The sequence below is a fragment of the Pleurodeles waltl genome, chromosome 4_2 (genome assembly GCF_031143425.1).
Source record: "Pleurodeles waltl isolate 20211129_DDA chromosome 4_2, aPleWal1.hap1.20221129, whole genome shotgun sequence".
NCBI lineage: Eukaryota > Metazoa > Chordata > Amphibia > Caudata > Salamandridae > Pleurodeles > Pleurodeles waltl.
The window spans coordinates 988681704-988697502 of NC_090443.1; the positions used below are offsets into that span (position 1 = coordinate 988681704).

At 44.6% G+C, this 15799-nt stretch overlaps 1 protein-coding gene across 1 annotated transcript in view; it reads right to left on the bottom strand.

The window, feature by feature from the left end:
* The window catches only part of LOC138293967 (neutral amino acid transporter 9-like), a 378670-nt gene that overhangs the window by 210896 nt on the left and 151975 nt on the right, over nucleotides 1-15799 (bottom strand). Inside the window, exon 4 of the mRNA XM_069233229.1 lies at nucleotides 688-791. Within this exon, the coding sequence (XP_069089330.1) occupies nucleotides 688-791 (104 nt within the window). The remainder of the gene's footprint in view (nucleotides 1-687; nucleotides 792-15799) is intronic.

The window sequence follows — 15799 nt, forward strand, 5'->3', positions numbered from 1 at the left end:
ACAGGTCGTGTGCCATGTCAAGTGTGCATTTTAGGTTTGCATCAGGGCACTCAGCTTGAAATGGCAGTGCTGGGTGATTCTAAATGCATGGCCCTTGAGGGTGGCACAATCTGTGCTGCTGCCCTCGAGGCCTATCCTTAGTACCCCATGCCCTGGGTACCTAAGTACCATTTACTAGGGACTTATAGTGACAGCTAAATGTGTTGCCAAATGTGCCAAAGCATCACAACAGTTTTAGAGAAGAGATCTGGCCCAGGGAACCTGGTTAGCAGGGGCCCGGGGCACTAAAAACTTTGAGGTTGCATCATATACCAAAACGTGGGGTGCTAACCATGACAAAAGAGGCCTTTTCTCACAACAGGGTTTAAAGAGTCAGGACCATCACTTAGAGTTCTCATTACATCACTTGTGTGTGTCGTTGTAACACTCCTTTGATATTGAATTCAACTGTCTCCTTGTCATGGACATATATTTTTAATGGCTACCCTTTTTCATTCCCTGTGGTGGACATGTCTAATTACGAGGTACCAGTGCCGATATGTCCTTGGTGTTACGAGCTTAGCTGTGCCCTGATCAACAAGTGTTATTATGAGGCAGGCGTTCCTTTGTTTCTCATGTGCTTTGATGAGATATTGCATGCTCTGTTCTACAAGCTTCACTAATAGACATGGCGTCTTGTGGACTTACATTTTTCGTTTCATCGTTATTTCTCATTAAAGTGATGATGCAGTTGTGCATGAAGTAGGCTAGCATCAATGTCCCGCTCATGATCGGGAAGGAGGGGTTAAACTCTGCAGAGAGAAGACAATAGATTGTGTTAAAATCAGACAAAATCAAATAATTTTTATTTGGCCATATACTGGCCATAAAAGACACAAACATACGTGAATTCATAGAAATATCTGTAAAATATTCGGTAATGAAACAGCACATCTTAAAACACCATAAGGACCATTAAACAGATAATAAAATACAGGCATAAAATACCTAAGAATCCAAGGAGTTTCCCCAAAGTAAGGCACCTTTTAGAAATCATCCCACAGCATACAGGGGCGGCTCCTCCATAAGAGCGGAGGAGCGTCACCTCCCCACCTCCTCCCCCCCCCCCCCACTGCCAGCGGCAGCAGCTGCAAAACCTTTCAAAGAAAAGGATAATGAACTATGGCCCATATTTATACTTTTCGACGCACAACTGCGACAACGCAGTTGTGCGTCAAAAAATCTAACACCGGCTAACGCCATTCTGAAGCGCCATGCGGGCGCCGTATTTATTCAATGACGTTAGCCGTCGTTAGCCGGCGGAGCTGCCTGGTGTGCGTAAAAAAAAATGACGTACACCAGGCAGCGCCGGCGTAGGGGAATATGGAGCTTGGGCGCCAAAAAATGGGGCAAGTCAGGCTGAGGCAAAATTTTCGCCTCAACCCGATTTGCGCCATTTTTTTTTACTCCCAACACCCATTGAAATGACTCCTGTCTTAGCAAAGACAGGAGTCATGCCCCCTTGCCCAATGGCCATGCCCAGGGGACTTCTGTCCCCTGGGCATGGTCATTGGGCATAGTGGCATGTAGGGGGGCACAAATCAGGCCCCCCTATGCCACAAAAAAAAAAAAAAAAAAAAAAACTTACCTGAACTTACCTTATGTTCCCTGGGATGGGTCCCTCCATCCTTAGGCGTCCTCCTGGGGTGGGCAAGGGTGACAGGGGGGTCCCTGGGGGCAGGGGAGGGCGCCTCTGGGCTCCTTCCGAGCCCACAGGTCCCTTAACGCCTGCCCTGACCAGGCGCTAAAAAACGACGCAAAAGCAGCTGGACGTCATTTTTTTTGACCCGCCCACTCCCGGGCGTCATTTTTGCCCGGGAGTGTAAATACGGCGCACATGCCTCGGTGTCAATTTTTTAGACGGGACCGCCTACCTTGCATATCATTAACGCAAAGTAGGTGTCCACTCTAAAAAATGACGCAAACTCCATGGACTTTGGCGCTAGACGCGTCTAACGCCAGAGTATAAATATGGAGTTCGTTTTGCGTCAAATTTGCGTAAAAAAAAACGACGCAAATCCGGCGCAAACGGAGTATAAATATGCCCCTATGTTTATTATCCTTTTCTTTGAAAGGGGCAGGGCCACCAGGGTGACGTGCACTGAGGGGTAGTGTGCTCCCCCTCACTGCATATGTATGTTTGGCCGGCCGTCTCAGGCTGGCCAAACACACACGCGCACAGGGCTCTCTCCAGCCGAGCAACACAGTTGCTGGGCTGGGCTCCTAGCCAATCCTGATGCTGCTCAGAGCAGTGTCAGGATTGGCTGCAGGGCAAGCTGGGAGCTTCTAGCATAATTTTTAATGCCTGCTTAAAGCTGTTATTAGAATGAGGCTCTCATTGATTTCAATGGGCCTCTTAACACTATACTGGATTAGTGTCATTTTTTCAACGCTAATCCAGTATAGCATTAAAATAGCATCAAAAAAATTAAGCTATTGCCCCTAACATGCGCCTTCGTGCGCAATATTGTAAATACAGCGCTAACATGGTGGCGTTGTGGGACACAAAGGGGCCGCAAGAAGAGCGGCACTTCACTAGTGATGCACTACTTTCTTGTAAATATGGCCCTATGTGTCTTGGTAATGTTGGTTTGTAAATCATGGTGGTCCATAAAAAGGACAAATGCATCAATAAGGCCCCTGAGGTCATTTGGTGTGCCGGAAAGCATGACTCCGTCGTCGGCGTAAATATCTTGGGCATGTCTACCTCCCCGTGATACTAAAAGCAAACTTAAAATATTGATATATCATAAAAATATAATAGGGGCCATGACACACCCCTGCCGAACTCTCTAAGACAGGCCAAAGGGGTTTGTGCATTTCCTCTCTGTTCCGTATCTTACAGAGGCACTGACTCCATCATGTAAGGCATGAAGAAAGTTCAACAAGGGCAGGGGTAATCCAATGTCAATTAAGATATTCCACAGCTTAAACAAATTAACACAGTCAAAAGCACTACTGAGGTCCATGAAAACAAAATAGAATGGGCCCTTCTTAATAGTTAAATTTTTTCCAATAATGTGATGCAGATTTATTATTGTTCTGCAGTCCCCAGACCTTCCCTAAAGCCGTATTGCGCAACGCATAGTAAGTCACTGCTCCCCCTTTCTTCTCACAAAGATCTACTGCTTTCAGTGCTTAATTTTTGCTTGTTGTTTCCGGTGCTCACTTATTTTTGAGGGCCGGGGCTTATTCTTCTGCCTCAAGCATTTGCTGAGCGCAAAAGACACATATGGGGAAGACGGAGGACCGGAAAAACGAAAAAGCGTCACAAAGGGAGAAGTAGAAAGCTGTAAGAGTCATCTGAAGGGGCAAGGAGTGGCTTTATATGGATAGAAGAGGCCCGAGATGGCTTTAGGATTACGCCGCCTCAGTATTCCGTGTTCAAACATTTAATTGCAGCAGGCGCATGTTAAAGAGGAGGGCTTTCGGCACCTTTTTATTTACAAATTAAGCACTGACTGCTTTCCAGAATTAATAATTTATTGTTTAGTTAACTATAACCATAACAAATAGCTTCGCAGTTCATAAAGAACATGGTAAAACCGAGTATCCCTTATACTACATGGTTATAATGTAACAAGAGACATTTGTATTAACTATTGAAAAGGATGCTAAAGGGCCATGCCATCGTCATAGTGAAAGGTAAATATAGTATTAAAGCTAAAAAGCAATAGTCATTTAAAATGTCATCCTGTATAAATACTAAGATGCATGTAAATCAAAACAAAGGGTTCCCTACAAGTCCATTCCATCTGGGCGGCACCAACACGAGTGTTTTCCTATAAAACTCTCAACCTTCAGGAAATCCTGAAGACATGCTTCATCATAGAGTTTTCATGATGGAGTCTAATACTTCTACTGTGGGCTTCAACCTGCTGTCTTTCAGGGCGAACTTACAGATAGTTTTAGGGATTCTAGCAGAAAATGGTTAAAAGACTGCCAGAGGCATACCTGCAGAAATTCTATTGTCATAATATTGCCTTGGCAATGTTAAAATCAAATGTGGACACTGTATGGGGTCTATTTACCCAAGTATCCTTCCTCCTGGTATACCTGTTTCCGCCTTGCTAGAAGATACTGAAGCTTTCGGCAGGACCAGTTTTTCAAGGATCGCTATGTATTTCCTCACTCTTACTAGGTAAAAAACTGGGGAATTGCCCATACTTGCACATTATGCTTCCATTCATATCATGCATAGACTTTATGCTTACGTTCCGACCTGCTAATTCATTGGCGGGTATCTGTGGCCTCTTGTCTCTTACTTAAACCTACTACCAAAAACCTGTGTTTGGGGTCACACTGCACACGCTATAAGTGAATGTAGCCATGGGCTCCTATTGAGTCCTGATACTGGCCCACTCTCCTACATAGTTCTCAGTCACCATTGTGTACCATCTCATACAGTTCACCATAACGTGTGAAAAGCTGTAACAGTGGGAACAATATAAATTAACACAAAGGCGAAGATGCTCCTTGAACCACGTCGCAAACTTCATGAAACACTCATAGACATCATCTACTTCAACATCTGATACTGACACACTACACCAACACCTACTCAGCTGTCTTCAGTTATTAAGAGATCACTATGACACCTTAACCTAAAAAGTCAAAGCAAAAACTACCACACCCTACTACACCTGAGAACTCAATGCTAAGAAAAGACACATCTAATATCTTGTGACAGTATAATGCAAGTTCCAGTAAGCTGAAAACCTCTGTGAGGCCTAACTTCCTGATCTTGGCCCATCAGTTGTCACTGGGAAGTATCCTGGATGGGGTAAGGTTGCTTATAAATAGCGACCCGGGGCCTTGGTGTGGGAGTCTGTCTAAAGTTGAAATTAATTGAACTTGGGAGCACTAATATGGCATTGGTTGGTTTTGTAACATGTTGGATACAGCAATAAGATTAAATCCCAGCAGCTAGAGAGCAACAAGGAGACATTATTTGCAGATGTGTTCCATCAATAATGGTGGGTAGGCTCTGCCCCACCACATTTTTTCAAACCATGAAGAATATCTGTCAGGCTGAGCAAAAGTCAGTCTGGTAGACACTTCGGGCCATATTTATACTTTTTGACGCAAAACTGCGCTATCGCAGTTTTGCGTCAAAAAAATTTGCGCCGTCTAACGCCATTTGGATGCGCCATTCGGGCGTCAAATTTATACCTTGACGTACGGCGGCGCAACCAACAGGTGGGAGTCATTATTTCGTGACGCACACAGCGTCGGTCTGTCGTAAGGGAAACCCACGTAAAAGTGACGCAAATCACTGTGGGTCGATTTACGACAGCGCAATCGTGAAAACGCCGTTTTTTTTCACACTATTGCGTGACATTTTTGCGCGAAAACTGCACTTACAGGAGAGGAGACCCAAAATGGATCCTAGATGCCCCAACAGACCCCCGGAGGATGAGAGCAGACCAGGAACCAGCCAGGAGGAAGCATACAGGAACCAGGACATGTTAAAGAAAAAAAGAAAGTGTCGCTTCAGTGCAGAGGAGCAGGAAATCCTGGTGAAAGAGGTGACGGAACACCAGCACCAACTTTTCATATCCTCAAAATTGCCACTCAGTAGGAGAGAGGCCATCTGGAAAGAAATTGTGGACAAGATAAACAGTGTGGCTGAAGAACGCCGGACAGTCACCGAGTGTAAGAAACGCTGGCATGACTGTAAACGTAGGACCAAAGAGAAAATGGCCAGGAACAGGAAGGCAGCAATGCAGACTGGAGGGGGGAGTCCAGCACAACAGGAGGCCCTGGACCACATGGAGGAGATGGTCGCAGCCGTCATCCCGGAGGAGATCGTCACAGGGATACAAGGACTGGACAGCGCAGACTACCACGACACTACGCACATGCAGGGTAAGTCGCATGGGGAATTACAATGCAATAATGGGGACTGTAAGCAGGGGGGGGATACCTACTACACAATGCATGTAACTTAGCACATATATGAAGTGGCATGGGGAAAGGGGCACGGCAGGGGGGAATGCCCAGTACTGACCATAGCCGGGGCACGACAAAATACTGCCACCACTACAGTCCCACGGGGACATCCTGTAATTACAACAAGAGAGCCAAGGGAAACCAGTGACAGGTGGGAAGGACACTACCCTGAATCCACATCCAGGCACTTGTTTTGCACAAACTATTCCCCATCAACTAGGTCCCTACCTGTAATGCAGTAGCAAATACAACAACTGCAACTTAACTGCCACCACAGTTGACAATAACACCTCTCATCTCTGGGCAGCTATAGTACCAAATGGCAGGAACCCCACCCTGGAACATACATACCTAAATTAGGGGGTGAGGATGACATCTGCAACTACTCCTAGAAATAAGACAAAGGTACCAGTACACTTAAATGCCGAATGTCCATAACTGACACATACATAAGCCTAAGTAAACAGCAATAGGAGCCACACAGCACTAACGACACACACATGCTGCATACGTCAGGGTCCCTCACGTGCCTGCCTAACAATGCTACATCACAAATGTCATACTGCTCAGACAACAACATTGACGAGGGGACACAGGCAACTGGTCAATGAAACACATCTGCACAGTCTAACCAAAAAATAGGACATTCATACGATAAACAGGCCAATCCAGTAAGACACACATGAGACCCCATCAGATACAAACATCAACAATGTTTACATCCATACCACATCCTAACATTGACATACATAGGTCATGCCACCTAACATGTACAGATCATGCAATGTGAATAAAAAGTGTATGGTGCAGGGCCTGTGAGGCAAGTGTGCTGGCAGGGCAGTCACAACACCCACAGTCAGTCAAAGTGTAGCGTGGCAAGTGAAACGTATACTTTGCGCAATAGCCTCAGGCTGGAGGCCTTTGTGCATCTTACCCTGAATGTACTTATACTCATTTGCTCACATCTAAGTGCCTCAGAGCACTTTGCACTAAATGAATCTCATTGCCCTTCCTATCAGTTAATGTAGCAAATAGTCAGTCCTAAGGTGTTGGCAATTAGTCAAATCACCCTGTTTTGCCTACTTCTGCACTGGAGTTTGCCAGAACATATTCACTCTGTGCCCCAGTCAAGGATACCGTCTGGTTCGTTGATGATAGATGTGGTAGGGGTTAAGGTTTGCCATTCCTGCGTAGGGAAACTTTGTCATCACAATGACATATGTCTTTTAAATTCACTTCCTCGTCCCAAGACACGCATGGGGGAGTTTACAAACAGAAAATCACATCTAGATGCTGCCTGCCTTGCTGCTGATGCACAACCAGATCCCAGCCCATTCCTCTGATATGAGGGATGATGTCTCCCCTGTGATTCAGACAGCCAAGCTCCAAACTTAACATGCTGTGCTATATATAGAACAAGCAGAGGGAGAGTAGAAACTGTTAGGCACCATGATAGCTGTGTACCAATGTATTACTCTCCTGCGGACTATTTCAGTTCTAACTGTGTGTATTGTTTTGGTTATTGGGGCTCACACCTAAATTCCTACAAGTCAGTTGTACAATGAAACTTCATATCAAACAAATACTGTCTGTGTCATTTGTGTATGGGAACATACCGGAAAAGATAGAAATGTGTAGGACCTGAGTGACCACCACTTCCCTGAGAAGTCCCAAAGATGTCATGGGCTTGGACTTCTAAACATTCCTCTGTTGTGGGAGACCAGAGGCACTGCTAGTCTGTCTGAGCTAAATAGAATATCTGGGTGACAGAGTTATTTACAAGTGGGTCAAACTTAGTCCCCCACACCATTAGCTATCCTGCTGCCTAGAAAGCCAAGAATCACATGTAGGATAATGAGAGCCCACCCAAACAAATGTCCCTCCATAACAATAGTGAAACACCGAGGGAGGAGTAGGACAAAAAAATGCATATTCCGAAATAATTACAAATCAACACCTAGAGATGACCTGGCAGGCATGTCTGATAGCTCCATATCATACATGTGACACACAGGTGGGCCATAGGCCTACAACAATGCCCTATGACGGACAGCAGATACCAAGACAAAATCAGAGTACAAAGTTAAGGCATCCAAAGGCTTGTATCTTAGTGCAAAATGATCTCAACACAGACACACTAATTGTACCCTGTTTCTTTGCAGAGGAACACGGATCTCCTGCCGATATGCCTGTCCATGAGTTCCCTGATGACATGGATGACGAGACCATCAACCTCACACAAGAGACCATTGACATGGTCCTCGAAAGCCTCCAAACCCCCCCTTCAGTAACAAGGAGGAGCCAAGAAGAAGCAGCCACCACAGTAGAACCACCCGCCACCCCAATTGTAAGACCTGCCAGCTCCAACACAGCTGAGGACTCTGACGACACTGGCACCAGCTTCGAAAGAACAGTCGTTGGGGTCCAGCGGGAGCTGGCCAAGGAGGTGCGGGTGGGGATGCAAACTATGGCAGCCAGCCTTGAGGGGGTGCGTTCGTGCATGCTGTCAACTGCTGATCAGGCAGCTGCAATGCAAGCCAGAACATCGCTGTTGGAGGAACTTTTAGTAACACAGAAGGCAATCTGCACAGCTGTCATCCAGTTGACCAAACAACTCCAACAGCAAGCCAGTCAGCGTGTGCACGAATGCAACATCGAACCCCTCAGGGCCGACCTGGCTGCCTACCATCGGGATGTGGCTGCCATTCTGAAAAACCAGCACGCCCTCCTTGCTGCAGTACTGCCCTTCATAACTGGACAGGGATCAGCCCCCGGGATGTCTGCCTCCATGTCTTCTGACACTGAGGTGTGTGTTGCCCCTTCACAACCAACAACAACAAGGACACACCAGGCAACACACACATCAGAAGAAGAAGACATGGAACAGATAACATTCACTCGCAAGAGTACCCGGAAGCCCTAGTCCCTGCACCATGCCCTACTCTGACCAAGGTCCTACGTTTTGACACATGCCAGCCTCACTCCAACTACCCTCAATGACTGTTCGGCAATCCACTGTTTAACTTGTCCACATTGGCTGTAAATGTTTCTCTCCTACCATTTGGCAATTCCTGTTCCTCTGCACCGTCTGTGACATCACCCCAGCATGTCAGGAGCATCATCCACACCCTGTAAATAGGATCACCATTTAAGAATGCACCAGAACGGACTCACCTAACATTGTTAATGGACTTTTTGCACTACTCCACCTAAAAATAAATATCACTTGCACACCTATTGTGTCTCTGTGTCATTTCACACTTCAACTGTGCAGTACATAACTCCAAAGTGGCTGTGTGGCAACCATGTCGATTCTCTATACTACTGTCCTGATTTCATGTATACTGAAACATCTGTGCAGTGGCCAGGATTGCATCATAGCTTTACTAGACTGAGGAAAATAACTGATGTAGGGACTAAGCACACACAATCATGCTGTGTTGGACAGAATGAGGCCCCATCCATAGCTATTCTAGACAACTAATGGTGGCTGAGAAATGTAGGCACCTTGCAATACTAAAACAAGAAATTATGCTGTAAAATGAAAGGAATGATAACCAAATTACACTGCATCAATCAACCTTACAGCGTATACTACCATGAAGGAAAGTCATGCTCAAGCAGTACACACATGATGTAGGTCAGCAATGACAGCAACAAGACAAGAGTGTGAACAAATACTCATCTACAAAGCTCTCCCTGAACTTCACAATGCTGTCCGACCTATCTATTTACCTACAAAATCAACTCTGGAAGCACTCTTTGTGAAGTAGGATACATACCAACCCCAAATCTTGATGATCTATGCACACTACCAATGGTGGCTCTCCCACATGGTGGATACTTACCAAGTTAGCACACGGGTAGCTGGCATGTTAAACCTCAATAGCCTGGGGATAGCGAGCATAGGACACAAATGTCATACTAAAACTTTCTGCTACATTGATGTCAAGGCCATGAAAAGGTAGCACCTAACGCATCAGGTAAAGGGTTAACAAATTTTTTATTTCCAATAAGTAATAAAAGAGGCAACTAAGGGAAAGATAAACCTACACTAATCTAACCTGACTACTACTAACCCACAACTGTCCCTAACTAACCTAAGCTAAACTTACTCTACACATGTAACGAAACGATCTAAACATCAACCCCCCACCCACCATTATGAGACAAGACACATGCAGGACAACACTTACTAACCTACACACATACTACACTATCCTAAACAAACATATATTTTTTTTATTTATTTTTTTATAGATTTTTTTATTTTTTTTATTTTTTATTTTTTTTAAACAGGAATCCCAACATTGGCATCCACCCACCCACCCACCCACACAAAAAGATAAGATATAAAGAAGAAGGACCCCCCACCCTCTTACCTAACACTAACTAAGCTAATTTCCTACACTTATCCTATAAATAAACCCCCAAACCCAACTAACAGTATGAAATAGGAAAGAGGTGAGAGGGGAGGGGTAAAAGTTCTGGAGGGCAAAATGTCTACTGATTTGGCCTCCGTAGTGTTCGCCGGATGGAGCGCACCTTCTTCTTCACCTCAGCCATGTCCTCCGTCAGGGTGTCAACTTTTCCAATCAACCTGTCCAATTTCCTTGACAATGCGTGGAAGTCCGCTGGGTTGATCGGAGGGTCAGTGCAGGTCTGGGTGCCGGTGGAGGTGGATTGTGTTGGTGGAGTGGTGTGGGCACGGGACTGCCCTGCTCCCACCACACGGCTGGGTCCAGGTCTGGATGAGGATGCCTGGTCCGTTGCTGGGTCCACTTGGCCAGACCTGGTGGATGTAGTGGCGGGGGTTGTTGGGGGCACCGTTGGGAGAGCCTGTGGTGTGGCATACCACGCCCCGGAGGCCCGTTCCGAATTGTATCTGCGGGCCATCCTCCGATACCCACACTGCACCTGCAGGATGTGGCTGTACCTCATTGCCCGGCGCTCAAACTGGTTGCGAGCTGCGGCACTCAGGTTTGCAGCTGTGAAGAGAAAAGGCAAATATTGAGCATAGAATTTACAGTGGGTTGAATACCACAATGGGTAATTTGTCCATTACTAGCAATGTATTGGTTGCAGCAATTGTTACAACATAGTTCACGGGAAGGCTCAGAGGAAGTACATGTGAATCATGCATACTGAAGGGCATATCACATATAGCATATCCATGTCTCTACATGATGGATGACATCACCCTAAACTACTCATACAATTCATACCTAAGGCATTATACATTAGGGCACCAGCTCGTCCGCATACTGACTTCACTACATATGTCATTCTATGTGATAAGAATCACACTCCTAACTCAATGGCATTTCGAAATAGTTGTGTGCTAAGATTGAACCCCTGGCCATGAATCATATGTCGACACTATGGGCCAGATGTAGGAATTGATGGGAAATCAACTAGCAAATTGCAAAGCTGAAAGGTGTCTCTGACACCGTCTGCGAGTCACTATGGGGTCCCTAAATCCCACCTCATGAACATCAATGATGTGGGTTCCAACTTGCACCACCTTAGCAACTATGGGCACTCACGGGGATGGAGGCCTGCTGGGAACAGCAGAACTCCATAGACGTGACTGCTTTTAAATGAAGCAAGTTATTTTTCACCAAGTGTAGGCCCTTTATCTGAAAGGAAAATGAGCTGCGATTTGTTTAAATTCACAACAATTGATTTTTCGTAATTTACACAATAATTATTGCTCCCCTAGACCACTGGCTGTTTTGTGCAGGAGTATTTTGGTCCACTCACAAAGGTGAAGGTTCACAATGAGGACCCCTTCCAGTCAGCAAGTTGGTTAGCATCCACTTCAAGTGGATGATAACAGCTACTCACTTTGCAACCACGTACTCGTTAGCAAATGGGATTGCCTACCACTGTGATTTGCAAGTAGGGCTGGTAAACTCCTTTATTTTTTTCATTTAGAAAAGCATTTTGCTAATATGTACATGACCACCAAAAACATTTCGGATTAGGAAACAGACGTTTGCAACTCACTAACATCAAATTATGCTATTTGCAATGTGTAGACATTTTGCTACATCTGGACCTAGGTACAAACTCAAGTCACAAAAGGTGTTAAGTATGTGTAACATACTGGTTGCTACAGTCCTAGGTACCCTGTTTCACAGTAACATCCCAGTCTTTGTGGGTGGTGTGGGAAGAACAAACAACAATCCCATGATCAATGCACAACCAGGAGTGTACAGAAAGTTCAACAAGCATGTGCCTTCACACACAACACCTATGAAGGGCTAGCAACACGTTGGAGTCAGCCCAACCTTGTCACATCCCAGGTCCACACATGTCAAAATGATATGACTTAGCCCAACATAACATACTATTAGTGAGGCATGTTTTACAACACACACAGAGGAGGTAGAACACCCATTCACATGATTCAACAGAACACCTAGGCCATTGCACTCAAGTCACACACACTTCGAGGTCACCTTGTGGAAGTACATGCCCCCGGAAGATCCGACCTACAGTGTACACAGTCCATCCTCAACTAGGAAGAAGCACTTGTCATCGAAGCCATGTGCCTAAGCTATCTGGGAGACTGTCAGTCTGATATGCTGACTCAGTTAATGGCAAGTTCCTGACCAAGTCTAACATTGACCAGTGTATTCAAAATGAGTCATGCCATTCCCAATTGTCGCACTAATTGAATGACCTACTGCCCCTCAATCTGAGAGATGACTAGGTATTGCTTTACAGAAACATTATTCCAATTTGATATCACACCAAAACAACAAAGCCAATGAACGGCCAGCACATCAAATCATGAATTATCCTGAACACACAGTAATCCATCATGCTTCATTTCCAAACAATGTAAATAGCACTTAGGCAACACTCACTGTAGGTATCGGGGTCGTCAAAATGGGCCACCTCACCAACGGTGTACGGGGCTGGTCCACCTGTAAAGCATGAAAGGAAGATTATACTCAGACTGGGTGAACAGACAAATAATTTCTGTTACAATGACAGTGTGTGAATATTACATGGTAATGATACACTTTCACACATGCTCATCCTGCCTGGCTTACTTTGTATTCTAGATTATCATTGGATGAGTCTCCTGCTCCAGTGACACACCCTACTACACTCATGCAGTGGCCAGGACAGTCATGTGTCGTCCAAGTTAATCCTCCATTAGTAGGCCCCAACAATCATGTGATCCATACATCTCAGCATGTGCATCCCAGAGAGAAACATTCCACAACTGGTTCCATGAGGACTGCATGACCACTCTCAATCAAACAGGCTATGTGGACAGGTTCAACACACAGCAACCAGACACACATGTGACATATGTGTGGACAACATGACTAACTTCATGTGACGTGAAGGCAACACACATGTGTAGCATCATCATGTGTTTGCAATTTTCGGTCTAGCTATGGCGTCTACATATGTAGGTATGTTGTTTCTACATGACGTACTCACTGGCCATTATGACCAGTAGAGTACAAATAGAGCAGTTCACGTGTTGCTTTTCAGACACAAATGCAACAATACATTCCATGCAGCTACAGCCATCTGGTATGTGTTGCAAAAATGAGGCATCGGCCTGGTAGCATAGGTCTTCATACACATCCTGCAACAAATACACATTTGGACACATATGTATACCTTTGTAGCGCAGCATTTGCATCATTTTGTGACGCAGAGAGGGGGCTACTTAGCAAAATACAAATAGATGTTGCATTTTACTGCTGTTATTGGGTGTACATGTGTAGCAAAAATGGGGATTTATGTGTATACCCATGGGCCTAGGTTTCCCTAGCATGACACGCAGTCAGCTACTTATTTTGCAGATTGGCTACCAATCATCACATGTTCACGCACACATTCCTATTATTCCCATGTAATTGATTAGTACTCACCAACATAGCCACCAATCCGGAGTCCCAGGTGGTCCAGCAGGTCCTGTTCCCTGCTGATCAGATCTGCCCAGCGGTGCTTGAGTTGATGTATATTCCTCAGACTCCCGTAGACCCGGACCAGGTGATGGCGCACCTTCTCCCAACGGATTTTCCTCGCCTCCGTGTGATACCCCTGTATCACACGGCCCCCAGCCTCCAGCATCAGTGGGAGGAAATGGCTTACGAGCCATATGAAGCCCCCCAATTCGTCCTCACCCATCCTGGACAGGCGAGGCCTACCTGACATGATGAGAGGTGTAAAAAAGTACAAAAGAAAAATGAAAGAAAAAGTGGGAAATGGGGAAAGGTAGAGGTGTGAAAGAAAAAGAAGAAGGAGAAAAATAGCCCAACTAACCCCCCAAACTATGCTACCCACAACAGACTCCCACAGACAATACAAACTATCACAGGTATAGACAAAATAACACTAAACAGACTGAGACAATGTTAGACAACAATAAAAGATTGACACAAAGACAAAATACAAGGCACACAGGACACTAAAGCAGTAAAACACAGGACAACACCTTTCACACAACCACACAGTCTAGATAACTCTGAGACTGCAAAGTGAAAGTGAAAGTCAACTCCCAGTACAGATTTGGTAAACAGGATATCCTATTACATCACTTCCTGCATAAAATGGCCGCCGTTTTTATTTTCGCGTAATGCGTCATATTTTCACGCATACACAGATGTGCGTCATATTTTTTTGACGCATTACAGTGCACATGATGCGGAGTGTAAAAATATGATATGAATATTAATATTTCAAATTGTACATGAGATGACCAACATATTGTCCATGTAGCGTGATTTTTACCACGCATACATCATGGGCGTCATTTTTTTTACACGTACAGTAGTGCACATGATGCGGAGTGAAAAAAAATGATATGAATATTAATATTTCAAATTGTACATGAGATGACCAACATATTGTCCATGTAGCGTCATTTTTACCACGCATACATCATGGGCGTCATTTTTTTTACACGTACAGTGGTGCACATGATGCGGAGTGAAAAAATATGATATGAATATTAATAATTAATACTGTACATGAAATGACCAATATATTGTGCATGTAGCGTCAATTTCACCACGCATACATCATGGGCGTCGTTTTTTTTACACGTACAGTGGTGCACATGATGCGGAGTGAAAAAATATGATATGAATATTAATAATTAATACTGTACATGAAATGACCAAGATATTGTGCATGTAGCGTCAATTTCACGACGCATACATCATGGGCGTGTTTTTTTTTACACGTACAGTAGTGCACATGATGCAGAGTCAAAAATATTGTGGATGTAAATAATAATTTGAAGGTGAAATATCAAGACACTTTTGGATACATTTGTATCTGACTCTGCATTGTGTGCACTCATGTACGTGAACAAATTATGACGGCCATGCTGTATGCGTAGAATATGGAGCAAATTTATCCAAATGTCTTCATGTGTTTAGCTTTGGAAAGGTGATTTGTCATGGTAAAACGGTGCGATGTGAGACACATTTGTGTTTGTATATGACAAATGTCCGTACTTTTATGTATAGACGGCCTTCACACTGTGATGTTTGGGATACGTTAACTAATGTATTGACCATATTTGACAACATATTTGGTGTAATTGCTGATGGCTATTTTGAAATGATGTTTTTGATACCATTATGTATTCCGTCTCCAAAATGTCCCCACCTTTATGATGGGGATGCTTTTATCTGTAGTCCTAACAGGGAGTGGGAGAGTCACTTTCAGTTTTTATGGGGCTGACCATGTCCCATTATGATTTTGTGTTTCATATTTGTGTAGGACTTGTGACATGGAGGCCACACATGTGCCTTATGCATGTGTT